We start from the raw sequence: 24984 nt of genomic DNA, 5'->3' as shown, positions 1-24984 counted from the left end.
ACAAGTCTAGTGTATAAACTAGCCATGCTCTCTAGTCTGTGATTAAAACGGGGTCTCCAAGAGCTTGCTTATAAACAGAATATTACTTCCAGCACAGAGTTTCTCAAATAGGGAGTCTGGGAGAAATAGTTTCCTCTTAAAATGGGTCTGTGCATTACTCAACTTGAGTGACTCTGGCAGGACAAATACAAAATCTGAGTGTTTGTTCCTTTGAGTGTTTTTCCGAGCTGAACTATAACCCAAAGGAGGCCACAGCCATTAAGGCAGTAGGGTCTGTTGTTGTTGCTGTTATTTAATTCTCTCAATTCTTACTAAAGTTTCTCTTTGCTGTTCAAAGTCAGTCCTTAAACTCCCACCCAGACCATCGGAATGCACACAGAGTTGTTGTACAGCGAGACAGTTGACGCTTATTACCCGATTTATTAGAGAGATCTCTTCAACGTAAAAAGGTGGGGGAGCGGGACAGGGGCTGGGGGTCTGGGGCTGCATACAAGTGTTATTGGGCCAGCAGTGGCTGCAGGGTCACAGAGGCGCCCACAGCTCTGGGTTTGAGCGGGACGACATCCTGTGCCTGAGGAGACTGTGCTCCAGATTGTCACACACCAGACCACGGGGGCTGAGCACACAGAACCCCCGGAGAGAATTAAGACACACAAGGTTTGCAGTTTTGCTGTTTCGAAATCAGTTCAGCCATAAAAACGAGGTTGGGGTGGGGACAGGCGATGCAACTGAACCACCAGGGAGGAGGCCAAGGGTGCTCGTCCCGGGGTGGGGGCCGAGGGGCTGCAGCGACAGTACCATGGCAAGGGACCCCACCAGGACGGGAGTATTGCACTGAGCCAGGTGGTAGAGGGAGGGGGCAAGAGGAGGCAGAGAATGGAGGCTGGCAGGTGACACATGACAGGTTCCACCTTGTCTCAGAAAACGCCTTTCCTTTGTACAGTACAGCAATGCAGACAATGCCATGTTCTCGGTGACAGCAGCCAGCAGGGATGAGCCAGGACAGAACCAGGGCATCGCCAAGGAGTTGAGAGATTTCTATCCTGGGGGTGGGGCGACAGCTGGGTGGGTCCAGGGCCCTCCCTGCCCCGGGTCTGTAGGAGGCTGTGAGTCCGCTACACATTATAAATAAGGTCTTGCCTCAACACCCATACCCTGACCATAAGCACAAGCATCCCGCTGGCTCAGTCCACGGACCACTTTGCATCCACGTGACAGTTCTCTGAAAAAGGGACAAAGAATGCAACCAACACAAAGTAGGTCTCTGAAGGGGTGTTTGTGACTTAGCACAAAAACAAAAACGTCATGATATCCTGGAGGTTTGCAAATATCTCCAAGTCAGCATCTGATGGATGCATTTGTCCCGTGGCCACTCAGGAAAGCCCAAGGGGCCCAGGTCCCCAAGCTCCACGCAGCTGAGGGCGCCCTGGACGCGGAGCCTCCACTCAGGTCATCCCCTTGGGATGCCACGTGTTTCTGTGCCTGGCCCCTGTAGGGGCAGGCAGGGACTCCCAATGTCAGCATTTGGACGACATCCAGCAGTCCCTGTCAGTCACCTTCGGACCTCTGCCCTCTCGGCTGGCCTCCCCCCTCATGGGTGGGGCAGGCTCAGATTGGCGGTGTGCACGTGGGGCACTGCAGACAGGTGCCGGTGCCAAGTCCAGGCGAGGAAACTTGGGGGTCCAGACACACACTCCATGGGCAGGAGGGATGGATACGGTCAGGAGTCCACACACTCCATGGGCAGCAGGGGTGGACACGGTTTTGCTTGTCTGAGACGCCTGCAGGCTGGTTCTAACAGGGCCTCTGAGGGTCCTCCTCCCGAGCTTCAGGCTGTGGTGTGCCCAGTGGCCCTGTGAAGGGAGAGCCCCGGGGCCGCAGCCTGGTTCTCGTGGGAGGAGAGGTGGCAGCCAAGCCACCAGCTTCCATCCTGGCGCTCGAAGTGGGCTATGCGAGGGGAGGGAGGGACTTGTGTCGCAGAAGGACAGCAGTGTCCACCTTGCAATGGACTTGAAATATCAGATTCCTGGGTCGGCGGGCTCTCCAGCTCAGGCTCCACCAGGAGGCAAAGGTGGGGAGGAATTATTCCAGAAGGTGCAACTTCTACTTCAAGCTGGCTCCCAGCTCCTCTTGCGCAGGGCCGAGTGGGCAGGGGGCCAGCATCCCTGATGGGTCACCTCTCAGGAAGGACAGCCCCCTCTGTGGACACAGTGTGGGGGAGGGGGAGGGTCCCTGGAGACCGCCCTGTGGGGCTCTGGACCCCTGCTGAAGATGACCATCCCAAAAGACTTGTTTTTCACGAAGGATTTCTTCTCCTGTCCTTCAATCGGCACAGGTGTCACCATCATTTAAAAGTGAGAGGATGCCCAGTCCTGGGGGGACCTCTTACTGGAGAAGGGTCTGTTCCTGGAGGCTGGGCAGCCCAGGGCTCTGCTCCAAGACACAGCTCTCCAGAGTCCTGTGGCTTGACGGCCCAGCCGCCTCCTCCCATGGCTCGATGGAGCGGGAAGCCCACAGCCCTGAGCTCCACCAAGACGGGGCAGCTGAGCGTCCACATGGAGGTTCTAGTCACACCTGGTGACTCCTGCTCATGACCGGGGAGGCGGGACCAGGGAAACAGGTGGTGAGAGATGGCAGGGGTGACAGCGTGGAGCCACAAGTCACCCACCCTCCAGGATGGTGTCCAGCTCTTGGCCCAAAAACCTGAGCCAGGAGCACCTGGAAGGTGCAGTGGGCAGCCTCCAGAGGGGCCCTGAGGACCTGCCTGGACCTGGAGGGCCTTCTGTCCCAGGTGCCTGGCCGGACTTGGAGTGGATTCTAGTTGGGGCACCTGGGCCACTGGAGCACAGGTCCCCAGAGCCAAGAACCTGGTTCCCTCAGGGACACATGCAAGCACAGCAAAGAACCAAAAATGCAGTGGAATAGTTTCTTCTTTTCCATTGTGGGGTTTTTTTTTTTTTTTCTTTTTCTAAGAAAACACACGTGTGCTGCCATCTCTGTGCAAAGAATAAAGACCCAAAATAAATACATGATTGGAAACTCAGGAGCGTTCACAGTATCAGGCGTAGGTAGTTGACGGGGAGAGGGGGCCGGACATGCCGACCAGTTCGGTATCGCTCTGCGGCCCGGAGCTTCGGCGTCGTTGAGGGGAGGACGAGGGCGAGCGAGGGCCGGCAGCCAAGTGGGCGTCTCCTGAGCTCTGGGCTGAGCAGGGAGGGCAGCGCCTCCAGGAAGCGGCCGGGCAGCAGCGGGCGCTCCACTCCAGGTTGGTGACTGCATAGGAATTACTGCAGAAGGCAAGGGGCGGGTGAGGTGATGCCAGCTGGGACGGACCCCCACCCACGAGGCCTCCCGTGGCCAGGTCTGGCCCCACCACTGATGCCATCAGCCAGGGACCCCAGGAGCTGTGAGGGCCTGATTCAGGCCACCATGTGGGACAGCCCGGCTGCACCTCCCGCCCCAGGCCTGTTTTCCCGTCGGTCCCGGGGATGTCAGGGGGCCATGCTCTCAGGCCCTCCCCGGCCAAGGCGCACTTACGGTGTCGCTCTCGCCGTCGGAGGCGGGGTGGGCCTGTGCACTATAGTGAAGCGGGGAGTACACCCAGCTCCTCTCATCGGTGGGCTGGAGGGCGGGCAGGCGGCACGTGCAGGAAGGGCGCAGAAGAAGAGCAGGGTGCGAGGAGGTGCGAGAGAGGCGAGAGGAAGGAAGGAAGAAACAGAAATAAAAGAGGGGGACCCCCAACGCGGGACGAGTGGGTGCCTCAGCCCCTGCTGCCCTCTCCCTGATGGGGACCTGCTCCAACCTTGATGGCCCTCAGGCTTGGTGGCGCCAGGGACCGGGCCTCCGGGGCTGAGTGGCCGGAGCACAGAGGGGTGGGCAGCAGGAAGCGGTGAGTGGGGTCAAGGCAGGGCTGGCACAGCGGGAGGGGGGACGGCGGGTAGGGCTTGGCTTGCTCTGCTGTCCCCCCAACTCCATCCCCTATGGCACCCTGAGCCCTGTCCCAGCCCAGAACACCCCAGCCTCAAACGCTGCCTGCCACCGGGGACCACTGGCAGGGCCCTGGGGACCCTCAGCTAGGGGTCCTGAGTGGGAGGGGGCAACCAAGGCAGGGGCCACCAGGGAGCAGGCAGCAAAGGCCTCCCAGTCAGGTCCAAGAGCCTAGAGATGCCTTCCTGGGGAATGGGCATGGCAGGGCCCAAGTCCAGGGCTGGGGACAGGCAGAGCAGGGTCTGGCCTGGTGAGGGCCTGCTGGTCTTCTTCCAGCTGTGTCTGGGAAGAGGTCCCAGTCGGGTCTCATTGTGAGGACACACATTCCTCCCTTCGTCCTCCTGGGTCTGCTCCTTCTGCCAGAACCGTCCTGGGCCTGGTGGCTTCCTTGGGCCTCCCCCAGGCGCTTTCTCTTTTCCTCCACAGCCCCACACTGGCCTTCAGCGCCCCACAGCCTGTGACCTCTACCCCAGCAGGAGGACACACCTGTCCTGACCACGTCTCCCTAGGTGTCCCATGGCTGCTAAACCCACTCTGTCCCCACAAGATCCATCCCTCCTTGGTCTAGTTGGGACAACCACCAACAACAAACCTGTGCTCCTGCCCCACTGTGGGCCATGCACTAGGCTCCGGGCAGCCTTGAAGCCCCTGCCTCGGCGTGTGCCCCATCCTCCCTCCCTGTTGCTCACAGGCCACCTTGGTGACCCCCTGGGCCCAGGGCTGCACTCCCATGAGGGCCGTGTCCACCTGCGGACAGGCTCACACAAAGGCACCCGGGGCAGCAGGGCGAGACCCCAACGCAGGCCCTGCTCATTCCTTCAGGGGTTCCAGAGCAATAAAGCCCCACCTCCCCCACCTGGGAGCCAAGGAGGTAGGGCTGGGCCAGTCTGGGGCCATAGAAGCTGCCTTGCTGGGCTCCGAGTGGGGACCACAGGAGGGTCCCAAGGGAACCCTGTAAGGAGCCGGCCCTGGGTGAGCCATGGAAGCCGGACCAAGGGCACACCCAACCCACCCAGCAGGCCTCGGGGTCCAGCCTTCCTTCTGCTGCTCCCTCTCCTCCATCGGCCCTCAAGCTCCTGCTTCAGTGCAGCTCCTGCCGAGACCACCCTTCCAACTCCCCACACCCTTGGTGTTTCTCCAAGTCCAGTCAGTCCCTCTCCAGGCAGCCTTAGCCAACTGCTCCCCTCCCCCAGTCCTCACAGGTCACATGTCCCTGGCTCTGGGATCACCTCTGGGGTGTGGAGACCCGGGCTGGACTGAAAATGGTGGGAGGGCTGGGAAAGCAGTCTCCCCTTCTCGGGCTCACTCGCCAACGCCTGACACTCAGCTACTCAGAGGGGCCGGAGTGTGGCCTTGGGGGCCTCATCGAGAGAACACAGTCTCCCTTCAGGCCTCTGCCCTGTCCTGCCCGTTAGAGTACTGTGCGGCTCTAGGAGGTTACTTGGCCTCTCTGAGTCCCTCCCTTATTGCTCATGATGATGATCACAGGCACCGGCAATGCCATGGGTTCACAATATCCATGTAGCAGCCCAAGCACGCTGGGTCAACAAGTGTCTTCTAGACATGATGGTGCCTGAAATTGGGACCCAGACTTTGTCTACACTGCATTCTTGTAGTCTCTGTGGAGAGCCGACGTCTGTTTCTCCACCTGTGAAATGGGTATGGAGACACCAGCTTCTGCCTCCTGCAACTAAGAGCCTGCTTTTGCAGCACCTCCGCTGCCCTGGGAGGCCACCACCTTCTGGGGACTGTTGCCCTTGGGAGACACCAGCAGTGAGGTCTGAATGAGTAGGAACTGTCCTCCTGGCCCAGGAGGGCTGAGATAAGGGGCAGGGGCGGCCAGGGGCTGGGGGTCAGATGCAGACCCTGCCCCGAGTCCCAGCTGTGTGCTCACAGGCCCACTGACGTCCACTCAGAAGGGATTAAGTGACATCACCTGGGGACGCCCACAGCACAGTGACCCATAGAGGCAAGCAGAGCCAACCTCAGCTGCCATGATATTTTCCCCAAGTGCTATTTTCCTCCCTTCTTGGAGGAAGAGAGACGGCCAGGACCTGAGGCTCCCCGCTGCCCCAGGCGCGGGGTGGGGCTGGGCTCCCTGGAGGCCTGCCGTGGTCACTTACAGTCCCCGAGGAGCTCAGCGTCACGGCCCGCAGTCGGCGATGCCGGGGAGAGTAAATCCAGTACCTCCCATCGGTGAACTGGGCGGGCCGGGCGGGCGGGGAAGAAGCAAACAGAGGACAGGATGAGGTGACAAGGTGAGGCCACAGGAATCTGGCAGGTGGTCAGGCAGGGAGGGCACTGAGCAGGGCAGGTGAGCCGATGGCCAAGCGGGAGGTGGGGCAGGAGGTCCCCTCTGGCTTCCCTCTTTGCTGTGTAGGGGCCCGGCCGCCCACTCGGGTTTCACGCACACAACAGGACACAGCCCCCAGGACTGCCTTACACACAGATCCAGAAAATGGGACACAAACCAGTCCCCAGCGGGAGCTGACAGGGAGTCAGGGGACACACACAGGGTGCACCTGGTATCCTCCAGGCCAGGCGGGGGCCTGCAACCAGGCGGCACTGGCTCAAGAACAGAGAGCTGGGGTATGTTAGTTATGAAGCAGCGATGCCAGCCGGAGAACCAGGCTCATCCAAACAGACCCCAAGGCCCAGTGCCAGGCAGAGGGCAGGCCTCCGGCTCACCTTCCCGGGGCAGGGGCTGGGGGTCAGAGGTGAGAATGAAGATCTGGGAAGAGGGTGGGTGGCTGGGCTGGTGTCTGGCCCTCTCTGTTGTAACTGGGACCAAGCCGATCCCTGAGTGAGTGATCTCACTGTTGTGGGATCACTGGGCTGGGCTTTTTAGGCTCCCTGGCCACCAGGCACCCACTTTACCCAGGCTCCCTGCTCATCTACCTGCCCGCTCACGGGAGGTGCATGGAGGAGGAGACCCCCAGCTCTAGAAGGAGGTCTTGGGTCCCTAGGGCCAGGTCCCTTCCTGCTTCAATGGACCCCACCTCATCCAGGAGCAGCCATGTATCCTTGGTCCGTGAGGTTGGCTGCATGAAGCCCAACTGCCTCTCGCCACGGTGCCCTGGCCTCCCTGAGCAGGGAGCTTGCCTACTGTCCCCACAATCCAGCAAAAGAAGGTGAATGTCACATCAGCCCCCCACGGCCACCCTGGGCCTCCTCTCGGGCCAGCAGGGCTGAGCGTGAGGACTCCAGATGTTTCCTGGGTAGACAGGTGGCATGCCTGGGGCCAGGGCCCTGGTTCCCAGCCAGACATGGTCATGAGGCCCGAGAAGGAATGGGGCTGGCCCGGGGCCTAGGAATGGCCTGGGCTGGATGGCAGGGGCAGGGCGCTCCCACGCCTCCGGAGTGTGAGCGTGTGCGGGAGTGTGCAGGTACCTGTGAACATACTGGGGGAGTGCCAGGACACATGGACCTGAGTGTTGAAATGTGGGCACACACGTGTGCCCGAGTGTCATGCACATGCATGTATGCACGAGCACCTTAAGTGTGTGACGTGCCCGTGAGTGCCCTGTGTGTGCGCAAGGTAGAGCAGTGTGCATGTGTGCATGTGAGCATATGTGTATCTGTATGGTGTGTATGCAGGCATGAGTGTGTGTGTGCCTGTAAGCATGGGTGGCTGAGGGCCGATGACAGGAGGGAGCCCCGGGGGACTTACAAAGTAGATGTCCGTGGCGGGCGCGTCCTCCTCGTCTGAGGCCTGGCTGGCGGGCTCGGAGGCCTGGCTGGCAGTTTCTGCTTCGATGGCAGCAGAGGCACAGGCTGGGGATGCCCCCTCCCTGGGGACACGGGCAGGACATGGGAATCCTGGGGTGGCTCCAGACCCTCCCCGTTCCCTTGGTCCCTCATCACAGAGCCAAAAAGACGCAAGACGTCTGACTGCAGGGATAGATTCTGATACATCCTAGTTCACGCACAAAACAGTGCAGAGTTCCCATCATGGCGCAGTAGAAATGAATCTGACTGGCATCCATGAGGATGCAGGTTCAATCCTTGGCCTCGCTCAGTGGGTTAAGGGTCCAGCATTGCCGTGAGCTGTGGTGTAGGTTGCAGACACGGCTTGGATCTGGCGTGGCTGTGGCTGTGGTATAGGCTGGCGGCTCCAATTGGATCCCTAGCCTGGGAACCTCCACATGCCACAGGTATGGTCCTAAGAAGAAAAAAAAAAAAAAAAAAAGGAAAAAAGCAGAACACATCAAGCACTGATGCAGCCCAGGGAACGACGTGCCCAACCCTGAGCAGCGGGGTCAGACCCCCACTTCACCACTCACTCACTGGGCAACCAAGATCACTTTCCTTCTTGGAGCTTCAGTTTCCTCATCTGTAATATGGGAACACAGGACACCCATGCCCAAGAGGTCAGAACCTCACTCTCTACTTTCCTGAGCACTTACTATGCGCCTGGCCTATAAGAGGGTCGTTCGAGAATGAACCCACCAAACTTCCACAGGGAAGGGGGCGTGCAGCTGCTGTTCTGTGTTACAGATGAGGAAACCAGGGCTCAGAGCAAAGGTGAGGAAGGTGCCCGAGGCCACGCTGTGTGTGCGTGGTAGGGCAGTGCATGTGTGTGAACACGGGGAGTAAATTTCACGTCATGGGTTAAATGACAAGTTCTGAGATGACTCAGCACTTGTAACTGGGCAGAACTGGTTCTCCAGTCACTTTTATTTATTTATTTATTTATTTATTTATATTTTTTGTCTTTTTGCCTTTTCTAGGGCCGCTTCCTGTGGTATATGGAGGTTCCCAGGCTAGGGGTTGAATCAGAACTATAGCCGCCGGCCTATGCCAGAGCCACAGCAGCGTGGGATCCAAGCTGTGTCTGTGACCTACAGCACAGCTCACGGCAACACCGGATCCTTAACCCACGGAGCAAGGCTAGGGATCAAACCCACAACCTCATGGTTCCTAGTCGGATTTGTCAACCACTGAGCCATGACGGGAACTCCTCCAGTCACTTTTAGGGCTGCTTGCTGTGGGGGGTAAAGACTGAATGACACTTTACATCGTGAGACTTCAGTTAATGGCAAAAAAGCTGACAGTGTAGCAGGGACTGGCTGGTATATGTGTGCACATGTGCGTGCGTATGTGCGTGTGTGTGTAGGAAATAATGGCAAAGTAGACCTGGGAATGTATGCTGGGAGTGCTCTTGGAACAGAACAGTATTTCTAAAAAGCAAAAATTCTAAGAAAAGCCAGAAGAACTTGGTACTGCAGTTATAGGAAAAAACACATCAAATGGACGAGAGACAAGTAAGGACGTAAAGGAACTGAATGACACCAAGCAATACACTGGAGAGGAGTCCCCGTCATGGCTCAGTGGAAACCAATCTGACTAGTATCCATGAGGACACAGGTTCAATCCCTGTCCTTGCTCAGTGGGTTAAGGATCTGGCGTTGCCATGAGCAGTGGTGTAGGTAGGTCGCAGACATGGCTTGGATCTGGTGTTGCTGTGGTATAGGACAGTGGCTACAGTTCTGATTTGACTCCTAGCCTGGGAGCCTCTACGTGCTGTGGGTTTGGCCCTAAAAAGACAAAAAAAAAAAAAAAAAAAAAGAAAAAAGAAAAGAAAAGCAGTAGTTCCTGTTGTGGCTCAGCAGAAAAACGAACCCAACTGTTATCTATGAGGACGCAGGCTTAATCCCTGGCCTTGCTCAGTGGATTAAAGATCTAGTAGGGCCTTGAGCTGTGGTGTAGGTTGCAGATTCAGCTTGGATCCCACGTTGCTGTGGCTGTGGCCAGCAGCTATAGTTCTGATTTGACCCCTAGCCTGGGAACTTCCATATGTTGTGGGTGTGGCCCTAGGAAAAAAAAAAAAAGAAAGAAAGAAAAGAAAAGCATAGATTTTTAAAGGCCACTTTCTTCAACTCAGGACCTAATAAAGAGTTTCTGTTGTGGCTTAGTGGTTAGTGACCCTGACTAGCATCCATGAGGACTCGGGTTTGATCCGTGGCCTTGCTCAGTGGGTTAAGGATCTGGTGCTGCCGTGAGCTGTGGTATAGGTGGCAGATGTGGCTTGGATCCTGTGTTGTTGTGGCTGTGGCAGAGGCTGGCAGCTTCAGCTCTGATTCGACCCCTAGCCTGGGAACCTCCATATGCCATGGATGCAGCTCTCAAAAAACAAAAAACAAAACAAAACAAAAAGATCCAATAAAATTAGAAGTACTAAAAAGGTAAACAAATTCTTAAAACATTCAAAAGTTGAGGGACATCCCTAAAAAACCTTAGTCAAAAATCTTTCCCTCAGTCTCTGTGGGGCCGTCCTGAGCACTGTGGGGTGATAGCAGCATCCCTGATCCCTATGAGATGCCAGGAGCACCTCCCAGTCATGACCACCAGAGATGTCCCTAGACATCGCTCAGTGTCAAGTGGTTGAAAGCCACCACCTTAGTTCAAAGAGAAAGTTAAAATCACTAACCATTCACAAGAGCCAATATAAAAGAACTGCTTTATATCAAAACCCGTGGGACACAGCAAAAGCAGTGTAAATGCACAGTAAGGGCATCGCTACTATAGAAAGGGAAAACAAGGAACTGAGGCACTTGACCTACACTGAGAAAAAAAAAAGTGAGAAAACCAACCAAAAGCAGCTAGAAAGAAGGCATCACTGGCAAGTTAAAGTGAATGAGATAAAAACGAAACACAATAGGAGTTCCCATTATGGCGCAACGGAAACGAATCCGTCTAGGAACCATGAGGTTTTGGTTCAATCCTGGCCTCGCTCACTGGGTTAAGGATATGGTGTTGCCATGAGCTGTGGTGTAGGTTGCAGATGAGGCTTGGATCTGGTGTTGCTGTGGCTGTGGTGCAGGCCAGCGGCTACAGCTCTGATTCAACCCCTAGCCTGGGAATCTCCCTATGCTGTGGAAGTGGCCCTAAAAAAGCAAACAAACAACAAACAAAACACAATAGAGGAAAAGGTAAATAAACCTCAAAGTGGTTCTTTGAAAAAACTTGTAAGTCATTGTCTCACAAGACTTGGCAAGGCTAAGAGGGTGAAGAGAGGAAGGAGGGACCTCAGGAGACAGGGTGACTCAGAGCCCCAAAGAAGGCAACCCTTTCCTGAGTGATCGACCACTGCTATTCCTGGCATCCCACACCCCTTCCCTGATGCCCAATGCTGGAAGCCTTTGCCAGCCCCTGGCATGTAGACTACTTTTCCCAGCCTGCCCTGTGGCCGGCTGGTCATATGACTGTGCTCAGCCAATGGGACCAGAGCAGAAGTTGGGCACAAGAACCAGGCCATGGGACCACAGGGATCTGGGGGACACTTACCCCACATCCTCCTCCTTGGGGACCACTATCTCCACATTGCATGCAGGCTCCACCTGCACAGTGATCTGCTGTAGGTCCTCCTCTGCATGTGCCTCCTCCTGGGGCCTGGAGGCAACGGGAAGCTGCACTTCAGTTTCCCTCTTCACTGCCCTCCAGCCCCAGAAGCATCTTCTGAGTTCCAGTCCCAGTCCCAGTAAGAAACCAGGAGCCTCTATGAGGTACCGCTTCTGGGCATCATCAGACCAGCGCCCTTAAGATGGCCCAGCTCATACCTGGTCTCTCTGGCCAACATAACCACCTGGGGGCTGCAAGGGGGCCCCATCTGGGGCCATCCTGTGACTCTGGCACCAGGAAGGGCATAATGGGTAAATGGACCCTGCCCACCCCCTGGGAACAGCTGGGTACCCACCCAGGGCCTGGACTAAGGGGTTGGGATGGTTCTGAGGTTCCAGGCCAGGACCCCTGAGGTAGGTGGGACAGAATGTTCTGGAAGCCAGGGATGCAGAATCTCTCTGGATGGCAAAACCAGAGAGCAAAAGGGTAGCTGTCGCCAACTGCATGGAGGGGGAATGCACTCTCCACCAAAGGTGGTCAGTACCATGACTTTTTTCCCAACTGGTGGGAATTACCACCCAAACCAAAAAGCAAGCCCCCTTCACTGAAGTCATGTTACAAGACCAAACAACCAGGAACAACCCAAGTGTCCCCAGACGGCAGGCCCATTAGAGGGATGAGAACCAGCATGTGCTCCACCTGCTCACACAGGTGACCTCCAGTCAGCAGGTGACAGAGCCAGGGACAGGGCGGGGCCCAGAGTGCACGCTGGTCAAAATGCAAGGAAGAGAGTTCCCGTCATGGCTCAGTGGTTAACGAATCCGACTAGGAACCATGAAGTTGTGGGTTCAATTCCTGCCCTTGCTCAGTGGGTTCAGGATCCGGTGTTGCCGTGAGCTGTGGTGTAGGTCGCAGACGCGGCTCGGATCCCACATTGCTGTGGCTCTGGCGTAGGCTGGTGGCTACAGCTCTGATTAGACCCCTAGCCTGGGAACCTCCATATGCCATGGGTGCGACCCTAAAAAGACAAAAAAACCAAAAAAAAAAAAAAAAAAGTAAGGAAGAGACAAACCCAAAAGTTGTGTTTGCTTGTCTATTCATAAAACATCTCTGGAAAGAGCCAAAAAACCCATTGGGGGTCACTCCTTGTGAGAGGAGCAGGCATGGGACAGGGGAAAGTATCTCTTAGAATAAAAACATTCATAAAAAAGAAAAAAGCAAGAACCAACAGGCAGGTGCAAGAGAGGGGTCCTTAGGGCTCCCGAAGGTGGGAGACAAACAAAAAGCCCCCCAAGACTTTGTGTGATTCTAGAGCTTGACTTGACTCTGTGCCCAGGAAGAAGTGGTCAGAGAGGAAGGGCTCTAGGGGAGAAAGTGGAGGAGGGGCGGGGAGGGGAGAGGAGACAAGAGTCGGGGGTGGGGGTGGGGGGTGGAAGGAGGTGGAGAGGGCTGAGGTCTCTGCTCACCGGCCATCCTGCCCAGAGGACTGTGTGTGCCGCCTGCAGAGAGACCACAAACAGATGGAAGAGGTGGCGTGAGGCCCCGCCCCCTCGCAGCCCCGCCCCCTCACAGCCGCCCCAGTCCACTCACCTGTACCGAGGCTGCTCTGAAGTCTCTGAAGGGGACCGCTCAGGGATGGAGAGGGATGTGGAGGACAGGGTCGTGGCAATGGAGGCGGTGGTGGCCTCCTCAAAAGAGGGTGGTGTGCAGGGCAGGAGGTCCGGCCGGCCTGTGGGAAGCAGAGGGTGGGCACTTGTGGGAGCCAGGCCCCTACCGCTGCTTCCATGAGGCCGCTGGGCACCACCTGCAGCTCACCCTCCACTACCCACGCCCCCAACCCCCACTCTCACCTGCCACCCTACAGTGTTGTCCCAGCCAGCTTTTTATTTTATTATTATTATTATTTTGTCTTTTTTTGCCTTTTTTCTGGAGGTTCCCAGGCTAGGAGTTGAATCGGAGCTGTAGCTGCCGGCCTATGCCAGAGTCACGGCAATGCGGGATCCGAGCCCCAATGCGACCCGCACCACAGCTCACGGCAATGCTGGATCCTTAACCCACTGAGCAAGGCCAGGGATCGAACCCACAACCTCAAGGTTCCTAGTCGGATTCGTTAATCACGACGGGAACTCCCCTATTTTTATTTTTTTTTACATAAAACAAACTAGTGGTTACCAGAGGGGAGATGGGTGGGGGAGGGGCGAGACAGCTGAAGTGGATTAAAAGGTACAAACTACTAGGTGCAAAATAAACAAGGTACAGGATATAAGGTACAGCAAAGGAATGCAGCTAATATTTTATAACAACTTTATATGGAGTATAATCTATAAAAATTTTGAATCACTACATTGTACACTGGAAGCTAACATAATATTGTAAGTCAACTATACTTCAATTTTATAATATACAAGAGTTGAGGAGTGCCCACTGTAGTGCAATGGGATCAGTGGCATCTCTGCAGTGCCAGGACACAGGTTCGATCCCTGGCCGGGCACAGTGGGTTAGAGGATTCAGCAATGCCACAGGTTCAGGGTAGGTTCATAACTGCAGCTTGGATCTGGTCCCTGGCCTGGAAATTCTATATGCCTCGGGATGGCCAAAAAGAAAAAAAGAAAAAAAAATACAAGGATTGAAAATAATGGGAAAGGAAAGGAAAATATAGGTCCTTCTGGTAACACAGTGAATGTCATGGCACCTGAGTACCCAGTACACAGAATGCTCCCCACCCTAACCTCCCGCCCCACCTGTTAGCTCAACCTGCACTGAAACGAACCTCTCTAACCTGAGATCTGATTTCTTCTTTTTTCAACTGAGATATAATTGATATATTGTGTAAATGTAATCTTTACAACCTGTTGATCTGACACATTTATATATTGCAATATGACAACCACAATAGCTTTAGCTAACACCTTAGCACATCACTTAATTATCAATTCTTTTTTGTGCTGGAAATAATTAAGAGCCAGTCTCTTAGCAACTGTAAAGTTTATAATACAGTGTTGTGGACACCATATTATACATATATATTTATATATTATACATCACTTTGCTGTGAATTAGGTCTCCAGAACTTATCTGCAAGTTTATATACCCTTTAACATCTTTCCAGTGCCACCTCTGGCCCCAATCACCTTTCGTCTTTATCCATTTATCAGTTGACAGACACTTAAGATTGTTTCCGTATCTTGGTAATGAGTTTGATTTTTTTAGCTCTCTCATACAGGTGATATCACCCACTATTTGTCTTTCTCTGTCTGATTTATTTCACTTAGCATAATGCCCTCAAGGTTCATGTTGCCCCAAATGGTAGGATTTCCTTCTTTCTCACGGCTAATATTCCTGTGTGTATGCACACGTGCATATATGCACGTGTTTATTACATCTTCTTTAGCCATAGTCTGAGGCTGGACACTTAAATTGTTTCCACATCTTACCTACTGCAAATAATGCTGAAATAAACGTTCAAGCGCAGGTGTCTTTTCAATACCCTGTTTTCATTTACTTTGGATATATAGCAAGAAGTGGGATTGCTACATCATACAATAGTTCTATTTTTAATTTTTTTTTTTTTTGGCTGCACTTGCAGCATGCAGAAGTTCCCAGACCATGGACTGATCAAACCTGAGCCACTGCAGAAAACATACTTCTCCTAAGAGCTGGGCACATGCATTACCTCCATAACTTCGGTTGTGTTGAATATAAAATCTCTATTAACATTATAATCTGGCACTTGCAATAAATATTCCTCATTTGGAATGTATTTATTTCTTTTTCTTTTTTTTTTTAAGGGCTGCACCATGGCATGTGGAAGTTCCCAGGCTAGGGGTTGAATCAGAGTTGCTGCTGCTGGCCGACACCACAGCCACAGCAACACGAGATCTGAGCCACATCTATGACCTACCACAGCTCACAGCAATGCTAGACCCGTAACCCACTGAGCAAGGCCAGGGATTGAACATGCATTCTCATGGATACTAGTTGGGTTCTTAACCCACTGAGCCCCAGTGGGAATTCCTCATTCCAAATGTATGTAATCATATTTTTGAAAAAATAATAAAGTGTACACTATAAATACAAGTGGCTTAGAATTTTCCATCTCAAATGTGTAATGAAACACCACTGAAACCAAGGTCCTAGTATAAATCATGCTGAATCACATGATGCTATGGTTAAAACTGAAAGGATTTTGGATTTTGGACTCAGGCAAACTTTTTTTGAGTTCCTGCTTCATCATTTATTAATTAGTTCCCACTGTGTCATTTTCTCATCTGGTAAATCGCAATCTCACAAGGTCATTATGAGCAGTTCTCTTGCGGTGCAAGGGGTTAAGGATTCAGCATTGTCACTGCTGTGGCTCAGGTTCAATCCCTGGCCCAGGTGCTTCCATACACCATGGGCGTGGCCAAAATAAAACAGAAAGAAAGAAAGAAAATGTGGTCATTATGAAAAGTAAAGGAGACAGCATGTGGAAGTGCTGTGTCCTGCATCTGACCATGAGGAACCTCTCCCTCTCCTGCTCCTCAGGAGGTGGGACAGGCCAACTGTCAGTTCCCCACTATTGTGTCACATAAGTGCCATATAGGCTGAGGCTGAAAATGAGCCTCAGGAATCACCTACTTTACTGCTCCACCCTCCTTGATTTCACAGGTGAGAAAACTGAGGCCAAGAAAAGTGATTCCACTTTTTATTCTATTTAGCCAATACATTTATCTATTTAAATTTTTATGGAGCACCTCCTTTTAAAGGCACTGTATAAGATCACTGTCATTTGGACAACCACTGTGAACTCAACAGTGTGCCAGGTGCCATGAACATGAGACATAGCAAAGGTGAAATATGTTTAGAGACACACCTTCTCAAGACACCAATGTTTGAGGAGGACTGGGAGGGTCTGCAGGAGGACAGACAAAGGCTATGGAAATGGTTATAAACAACCCTTCGAAGTGAGAGAAATAAATTAAGAGTCAACACATAAAGCAAATACTATTGCTAGCCATGATGAATCCACTCATGTTGAATCTATTGTGATCAATCACAAATCATCCCACAGTTAATCAGGACACCCCATCTTGCACAGAACATGAGCAGAGTATCTCCAGATGCTCCTGCAGAGTGTGATTCTACCCCCAAAGGGAAGGTAAACACTCATCCTGCCAGCTCTTTAAAATTTTGTTTTATTTCGTTTTGTTTTTTTTAGGGCTGCACCTGCGGCATATGGAAGTTCTCAGGTTAGGGGTCTAACCGAAGCTGTAGCTGCCAGCTTACACCACAGCCACAGCAACGCAGGATCAAAGCTGCATCTGCGACCTACACCACAGCTCACGGCAAAGCCAAATCCTTAACCCACCGAGCAAGGCCAGGGATCGAACCTGCAACCTCGTGAGGCCTAGTCAGATTCATTTCCACTGAACCACGATGGGAACTCTTAAATTTTTATTTATATTTTTCTTTTTAGGTCCGCCTCTGAGGCATATGGAAGTTCCCAGGCTAGAGGTCAAATAGGAGCTGCAGGTGCTGGCCTACACCACAGCCACAGCAACGTGGGATCCGAGCTGTGTCTGAGACCTACACTGCAGCTCATGGCAATGCTGGATCCTTAACCACTGAGTGGGGCCAGAGACTGAACCCAAATATTCATGGATACCAGTCGGGTTTGTTACTGCTGAGCCACAATGGGAACTCCCTTGCCAGCTTTAAGAGGTCACGCCAGCTCCAATTTACCCAGGCACATGGTTTTCCAGTACCTTCCCACTGTTCTCAAACTAAAATCCAAACCCCTCCCCACAGCCAGTGGGGGTTCTGCTCCACTCACCTCCCCTCTCCTCTCCCCCTCACTCTACTCCAGCCACACGGGCCTCCTCACTGTTCCTACAGCACACTAGGCCGGGCTCCACCCCAGGGCCTTTGCACAGGTACTTTCTATCTTCCTCAATGCTCTTCCATCAGTCCCTCCCTGCCTGGAATCTCTGCCCCAGGAGATGGGAAGGACCTTCCAGAACATCAGGTCCAACCCCATCAAGCACTTCATCCTGCCAGGTCTCTGCACATCTGATGTGACGGGAGCCTGTCACCTCCCAGGAGGCGAACTCTGCTGGGCTCTCCCTGTGGAGCATCAAGGGCCCAGTCCCAGCTGCTCTCCACTATCCACTTCCCAGCTGTAGATCTTAGATGGAGAGGGGGTGTGTGTGACTGACCCAGATCCTCCCATGCAGGCAGGGCCCAGCTTCAGGGAACTCCTCCCTTGTCAGCCCCCAGGAATGTCATCTTTCCCCAGTGGCCCCCTTATCTCCCATCAAAGATACACCCACTCCCGGCCACCTGCTCACCTTCGTCCTCCAATGTGGGGTAGCTGCGGGCTCCCCGCAGGTCATACTGTGCGTCCTCCCGCTCGCTGGGGATCTGGCTAGCCGAGAAGGCGGCAGTGGGCCCCAGGGGCTTGACAGCCAGCAAGGCACCACGGCCCTTCTTGGACGGCGACGACTTCAGGGCTGCAGAGGGAGGGTGGTTGGTGCTTGGGGTGGCCTGGGAGCTCCATGGCAGCACCGGGATGGCCCCCGTGCCTCCTCTGCATGAAAGCCTGGTTGGCTCTGCTGCCCTGCCTCCAGACCATCCCCCAAGCCTGGGCAAGAAGCAATGCTCCACTCCTGGAGAAGGTGTCCTGCCTTCCACCTGGCTGGCCTCGGGAGGTGCTGGGAGTCCCAGTCACCTGTCCTGCCCACCGAGAAAGATGGGGTGAGCCCCCCGGGACCCAGAACCCCCATGTGGCCCCCATAAACAGCAGATGCTAAAGTTCACTAAGCACTTTGGGGCCTCACCCTCTATTTCAACCCACCCGGCCGTGGCCCCCACTCTCAGACATGGAAGTCAAGGGTCCTGGGCAGTGGGGTTCAGCACCAAAGGCCTGGCTCTGATCCAGTTGATGCAGCTGGGAAAATGTGGCTCAACTCCCAGGGCCCAGTGTCCTCACCTGCAATAGGGTCAAGTGAGGTAGGTAAACCCTGTGACGCCAGCTTGGCCCCGTCAGTGCCCACCACAATCCCCTCTCTGTGCCTCCTACGATCTCTGCCCCCAGGATAGTGACCACAGCTCCCAGCACACAGGAGATGCTGAGTTTGCTTTACGCATAGCCATCCCCTCCCCAGAGGCCAGTAAACTCCCTGGACCACAGTGGGAAGGAGAGTGAGAAGGTTCCAGGGAAGAGATGTACCGGGAAAGGGTGATAACCAGTTCTCTGGGGACAAATGCCGTGTTCGTCATCTTTGCCGATTTTCATGGTGTAAACATCCCCACCAGAGTCAACTTCAAGCTACACCGAGATGTCACAGAATGTGGGGCTGCCTTGGCCCTGAGAGCCAGCTGCAGGTGACCGGTGGCCCAGGCAGGTCTGGCTCAGACAGGGAGAGCGACCCCCTCTTCCCCACTTGCAGAGCACTAGGCGCTGGGCCTGACCCTTCCTGCTGCTTCTGCAGGGTCACCCCAGTGTGGGGAAGGCCTGGAGATAAGGAGCACACCAAGACCATTCCCGTGCCCACCAATACTTACAAAGCACCTACTATGGCCCAGCCCTTGGCCTAGAGATGTTGGGGACATAGACTGATCAGGGCAGACAAGCACCTTGCCTTTTGTGAGTTGGGGGGGAGATTGGGTGGGCAGATGACAGACACATGGGGAGAAAGAGCCCTTCAGGCCCCACCACATGGGACTAGGTCCAGGGTGCACCAGGGTCTATGACTCAGGACTCCCAGCATGGACACAAGCCCTCCTGAGGCCATTACAGGGTGAGGCCACCAGTGCTCGCCTTGGACCCTCCCTGACGACGCCCAGTTTGGCTGATAACCAGCCGCCTTGGTGCCTGCAAGCCACGTTCCCATGGCAATGGTGCTTGGCCGGAGTGCCAGTGCTGGGCCCAGCCCACCTGTCACGTGTATGAACACATCTCCCCCTCTCGGCTCTATACACGTGGGGAAACTGAGGCGCGGAGGGGGCATCATCTGCTCAAGGTCGCAGAGGCAGGATAAAGCAGAGCCAGGGTCGGAATCAAGCTGCATCCTAGAGAGGTAGCCACCCCAACTGCCCTGTTCCCTGGACCAAGTCCCCGACCCAGGCTGACCCAGCAGCAGGATGAGCGCTCTGGGTTTACCTTGCCCTCGACCATCCTGCCCTCCTCTCTCCACGCCCCCACCCAAAGGGCCCAGGTCACTCACAGGAATTCTTCCGGAAAACCGTGTTGCTCATGAACTTGAAGAAGCGCTCGGCGTAGAAGCTGGGCCGGTGGACAGAGACAGTGTCCTGGGAAGGGAAGTGTGGGCCTGAGAGTGGGCCAGGTCAGGGTAGGGTGTAACCTTTCTGTGGAGGGGACCCAAAGATCCGGTAGTGGTTGCAGGAGGGGGTGGCAGGGGGACAGTCTTGTGATAACCCCACCTGCATTGTTAATTTTTTGAACCACATAAGCCAAAATAACTATTCAAAGAAGTGAACAAATAAATGTCAAAATCAGAAAATCAAGAAAGTAGAGGGAAGAGTTCCTGCTGTGGCACAGTGGGTTAAGGATCTGGCGCTCTTTGGTAGCTTGGGTAGTTGCTGAGGCATGGGTTCAATTCCAGGCCTGGTGTAGTGGGTTAAAAGGATCCAGCATTGGAGTTCTTGCTGTGGCTCAGCAATAACAAACCCGACTAGCATCCATGAGGATGTGGATTTGATCCCTGGCCTCACTCAGTGGGTAAAGGATCCGGCGCTGCAGTGGGTTCCAGTGGTGTAGATCACAGATGCGGCTTGGATCTGGCATTGCTGTGGCTGTGGCATTGGCCAGCAGCTTCAGCTCTGATTTGACCCCTAGCCTGGAAACTTCCATATGCCACGGATGTGGCCCTAAAAAGCAAAACAAAACAAAAAACAAAACTAACCCACAAAAGCATCTGGTATTGGTGCAGCTGTGATATAGGTCACAGCTGTGGCTCAATTTGATCCCTTGCCCAGGAACTTCCATATGTTGTCAGTATGGCAAAAAAAAAAAAAAAAAAAAAAGCAGAGGGAATGTTTGTTTACAGCAAGAGGGTGCAGCCTGAACCTGCTTGGTAAGTGGTACTGCTGGTGCCTCACTGTGCAATGAGGAGACCAGAGGCAGCTGGGCTCACCAGGAGGCAGGGACGGGATATCCCTAAGGCAGGGAGCCCAGCACATGGTCAGGGTGCCATCCATGCTGGGCCCCAGGGGAACACCCTTGCTCTTCCAGGATCCAGTCTCCTCACTTCCTTTGGCACAGTATGCCCGGCACTGTTGCTATCAGGCTGGTCATTCTCCGGGGCGGGGGGCTGTCTTGGACACTATGCCTAGCCCCACCCACTCAATGCCAGGACCGCTCTCCTCCCATGTGACCACCACACCTGTCCCCAGACAGATCTTCTATAACACAAAGGACCCACCCGGACACGCAGCCTCCCAGAATAAACACTGCATGCTCCATCTTTGCCAGCCGTCTCTGGCTGATGGCGTGTGAGCCAAGACAGTGAAAGCACCCCTTTGCCCGCAGAGGGAAGGGCGCCCTCCCTTGGGCTTAGGCATGACATGGGAGCCACTGCCTGGGCTGGGAGCTGAGGACAATGCCAGGGGTGTACAGTGACACATAGACCTCCAACATTGCAGGGCCACTCTACCTGGACCAGACTGCTCACACCTGGATGGCTGCTTTGAGCAACATCTGGGGCCCCTCTGGAGCCAACCCAAATCCTACAACCTACAAGGGGTTGTGGGTAGCCTCTTTAGCTCTCCTGTCTGCTGTGGGTTCACAGCAGCACAAGAGGGTTTCCCACTGGCCGGCCTCCACCTGGACCTTCTCAATGTGTGTTCTCGAAGCTCCCCGCTGGATCCTCCATTTTCTGAGAGCGGGGCTTGTTTGGGACCTTGGATTTTACAGACTTCAGGCACAGAGACAGCCCTTAACACTTCAGTGAAAATTTGCCTGCAAGGGGCTATGGGAGGAGAGGCATCTGCCTGAGGGTCCACAGCTGGACCAGAGGTACAAGTGCTGCCTCAGGCCCATGGGCAGGCTCCATTTAGCCCAAATGGTTGGTCCTTACAATTTTATCTTTTTTTTTTTTTTTTTTTTTTTTTTTGGCTTTTTAGGGCCACTCCCACGGCATATGGAGGTTCCCAGGCTAGGGGTCTAATTGGAGCTACAGCTGCCCGCCTACACCACAGTCCCAGCTATGCCAGATCCGAGACTTGTCTGCAACCTACACCACAGCTCATGGCAACGCCGGATCCTTAACCCACTGAATGAAGCCAGGGATCGGACCCACAACCTCATGACTCCTCGTTGGATTCATTTCCCCTGTGCCATGACAGGAACTCCGGTCCTTACAATTTTCAATTTTAAAATTATTTACTGCAGGCTTTTAGAAGTTGGTGGTGCTCATAGGAAAACACACATTTCAAGCTTTTCTCAAAACGACTGAGCCGATCTTAGTGGGCCCCATCCCCCCATGGCAGCAGGGGTCAGAGCTGCATGGCTTTGCCCACTGGGGCCCAAGATCCCGTCCACATCACACATTTCCAGAATGTTCTTTGTCTGGATGGCCCCTGACTTTCCTGGTCGGCCTGTCCTTGGGAATCCTTCCAACTCAGCTGGGGGACCTCTTGCTCCAGGAAGCTTTCCTGTACCCTCACAGGTGGCTGGGAGCCCTCGGTGAGGACCCTGCAGCTGCCCTGCTTCCTCATCTCAGCCCTGACCCGTGGGCCTGTGACTGCAGCTCCAAAAAGGGGGACACATCTCTTGACCCTTTAGCACCTGTGCCTGACCCAGGAAGAGGGTCAGGGACGTTGTGGACACGATGAAGGAATGAATGACACTCACCCCATCATGGACGAGAGCCTTCCAGGTGTGTTCTAACTTCTTGATGAACCTGCAGAGGAAAAATGCCCAGGGTATCAGCCCAACCTTCAGGTCCAGGGGGTCTCTACTGGGCAAGCCTATCCCAGGGGAGACTGGGTATGTGGGGACATTTGTGGTCCTCACCACTGGAAGTGTTCCTGGCATCTTAGGGGTGGAGATGCCCTGGTCCAGAGGAACAAGGCCACCTCCCCTCTTTCCAATCCCCTTAACCCCTCCTGACCTGCTGGCAGCTCCCACCACTGCTGCTCTGGGAAAGGAGCTGGAAAGGCCGTGGGGCATGGCCCTCCATGGGAGAAGGCAGTCAGCAGCTCCAAAGCCCACCCTTCCTCTTTCCCATGGCCCAGGCGGAGCCCAGCTCCTCTCTGCTGGAGTGAGTGCCCTCTGCCGTGGTCCCCAGCGAGGTCCCCTTGCCACACCTATCGCCTCCTCCAGGCAGCCTTCCTGGACACCTCTGCAGGGGGGAAGGATGATCTCATGGTGCCTGACCCATCCTGTCCCACTCCCCTCGCCCCACCCTCGGCGCTGTGGAAATGCTGGCCCACTTCTGGGGAAGCTGCTCCAAACCAGAAGGGAGATGCCTGCAGGGCACAGGGTCAGCCCCTGGGCGGGGAGAACAGGTTGTGAACGTTTGTAGTCTGATGGGCAGGAGATGACAGGCAGAGAAGTCACCCAACGCCAAGAGGAGTTCCTGGTGTTGGGTGGGGTGTCGTCAGGAAAGGGAACAGCCATGGTCACCACCTGCCTATTGTGTTTAAACAGGCAACGGACATGTGTTACTGCTATGATAAAGAACAGGTAAGGACTTCCCATCACGGTGCAGCGGAAAGGAATCCGACTAGGAACCATGAGGTTGCGGGTTCAATCCCTGACCTCACTCAGTGGGTTAAGGATCCAGCGTTGCTGTGGCTGTGGTGGAGGCCGGCAGCTGTAGCTCTGATTTGACCCCTAGGCTGGCAACTTCCATATGCCAAGGGTGCAGCTCTACAAAGCAAAAAAAAAAAAAAAAAAAAAAGGATGAATAACAAGAATGCCTCTCACCCTCCTTCAGGCTGTGCCTCACTTGTGGCCACGAGGCCACACAGCACGTGGCACCAGCTGTGACCATTTACTTCTGTGAGTGTAGGAACTTTTCAGAGACATCATGATTCCCAGCCATGGAGTGTTTCTGTCTTGCTCTCTTTAGCCCAGCACTTGGCACACAGCAGGGCTCCACAGATAGTCCCACCATCCTGCCCCGTGCCGGCCCTGACCTGTCCCTGACCAGGCTCTCGGTGAAGTGGGAAGGTGAAGCTGGGGGTGGGCACCCACCTGTAGGACTGCAGGATGTCAATGATGCCGATGTGTAGCAGCAGCCGCTCCCCTCGGCCATTCACGGCGGGGATCCCACCCATCCTGGGGAGGGGGTAGAGAACATCAGCACCCACAGAGCCAGCCGGGGAGCGGCCTTGCTCATCAGGGGTGTGGGCTGGAGGCAGCCTGGAGCCCTGATCCTGGGGCTGTGGCCTGGGTCTGGGACTTGGAGGGACAGGGGTGGAGGGAGGAGCAGGCAGGACAGAGGGGGCCAGTTCTCAAGGATCCACACACTCCCTGAAGGTAGCAGCCCGGCCGGACCCTCACAGAGGATCCCTGCACGTGGGAGCCCCTCCTGTGCAGGATCCAGCAGCTCTGCTGGCCAGCTCAGGTTGTGGAGACCGGAGCTGCTGAGGGGTCCTGGCCACGAGATCCAGGTGTGTGCACATCCACACATGCATACGCAGAACTTGCATACACACACAAGGCACACGCACACACATGCTCACTCCCAGACAAGGCTTCTAGGTGCAGCCTGGAGAATTAATGGCCTCACGCAGCCCCAGGCCTAGCCTGCCCAGTGCAGTTAGTGAGGTCGCAGGAGGCAGCAGCTGTCCTAAGTCACCCCAGGCCCAGACCCCCCAGGCCCAGGCCCTCCCACAGGCTCTGCAGCCACACTCCACACCCGAGCTCACCTGCATGCCCTGCCATCCCGCCGGGCCCTGCAACAACCCTACAAATGCCAAACGGCTCAGCTCTGGGCCAGCTCATGTGTCCCCTACCCCACCCCAGTCACGACGCTGCAACTGGTGGCCCAGTGTGGCAGCCAGGCCAGGGTCATGCCTTGGCCCCACCCTCAGCCAGCTGTGTACCCGGATGGCTGCCCAACCTGAGCCTCCTTTCCCAAGTGCATGTGTGGGGACGCCACCCTCCTCCAGAGGCCCCATGAGGACTGAACAGGGTACAGAAGTGGGGGGCCCAGCTGGGTCCCAGCACGGTCAGTCTGTGGCGATAAGGGGACAATCTGGATATCTGTTTACTGCAACAGTTTCCACCTGGGGAGACTCTGCTCCCAGGGGACACTGATAATGTCTGGGGGACCTCTGGGGTTGTCACAACTTGGGGGCTCCTGGCATCGAGTGGGTGGGGGCCAGGAATGCTGCTCTACCCCCCATGGCGCCTGGACTGCCCCCAGAAAGGGACTCATTCCTACAAGTGAGCAGCTGGGGAAGAGGGGGTACCCTGTACCCAGATGGGAACTCTGCAAGTCCCCAGAGCAGGACCAGGTCAGCTGGGTGGGTGGGGCTGGGGGACATGTGCCTCTCTGAACACTGTGCCCTGGTCACCCCTCAGAGCCACATTGTCATCATCATCTTTGGGAAAGGGACATTCTCAGCCCTGCCCCTAGGGGGCGCTGGGTTCACTATCCTGCCATGAAAAGGCTCCCTCACCAGGGCTGTTTCCACCTTTTCCCC

The 24984-nt window shown here is 54.9% G+C and overlaps 1 protein-coding gene across 9 annotated transcripts in view; it reads right to left on the bottom strand.

Annotated features, from left to right (window-relative positions):
• The window catches only part of PIP5K1C (phosphatidylinositol-4-phosphate 5-kinase type 1 gamma), a 69633-nt gene continuing 45049 nt past the window's right edge, over positions 401–24984 (bottom strand). For 3 of the 9 annotated variants that reach the window (XR_002341689.1, XR_002341691.1, XR_002341690.1), the window contains exons 9-17: positions 23528–23611; positions 22181–22229; positions 19533–19617; positions 17655–17816; positions 12919–13057; positions 12795–12827; positions 11275–11379; positions 3538–7778; positions 401–3287 (exon numbers count right to left, since the gene is read on the bottom strand). Coding sequence is in view for 6 of the 9 variants with exons in the window: in XM_021084100.1 (XP_020939759.1) it covers positions 3285–3287; positions 3538–3621; positions 6111–6188; positions 7658–7778; positions 11275–11379; positions 12795–12827; positions 12919–13057; positions 17655–17816; positions 19533–19617; positions 22181–22229; positions 23528–23611 (943 nt within the window). In the remaining 3 variants the exon portion in view is untranslated. The remainder of the gene's footprint in view (positions 3288–3537; positions 7779–11274; positions 11380–12794; positions 12828–12918; positions 13058–17654; positions 17817–19532; positions 19618–22180; positions 22230–23527; positions 23612–24984) is intronic. The other 6 variants (XM_021084103.1, XM_021084105.1, XM_021084100.1 and 3 more) reach the window with 5 other exon arrangements.

The sequence above is a fragment of the Sus scrofa genome, chromosome 2 (assembly GCF_000003025.6).
Source record: "Sus scrofa isolate TJ Tabasco breed Duroc chromosome 2, Sscrofa11.1, whole genome shotgun sequence".
In the NCBI taxonomy this organism is placed as follows: domain Eukaryota; kingdom Metazoa; phylum Chordata; class Mammalia; order Artiodactyla; family Suidae; genus Sus; species Sus scrofa.
The sequence above is the reverse complement of the archived record's forward strand: the minus strand, read 5'-3'. Positions and strand labels throughout refer to the sequence as shown.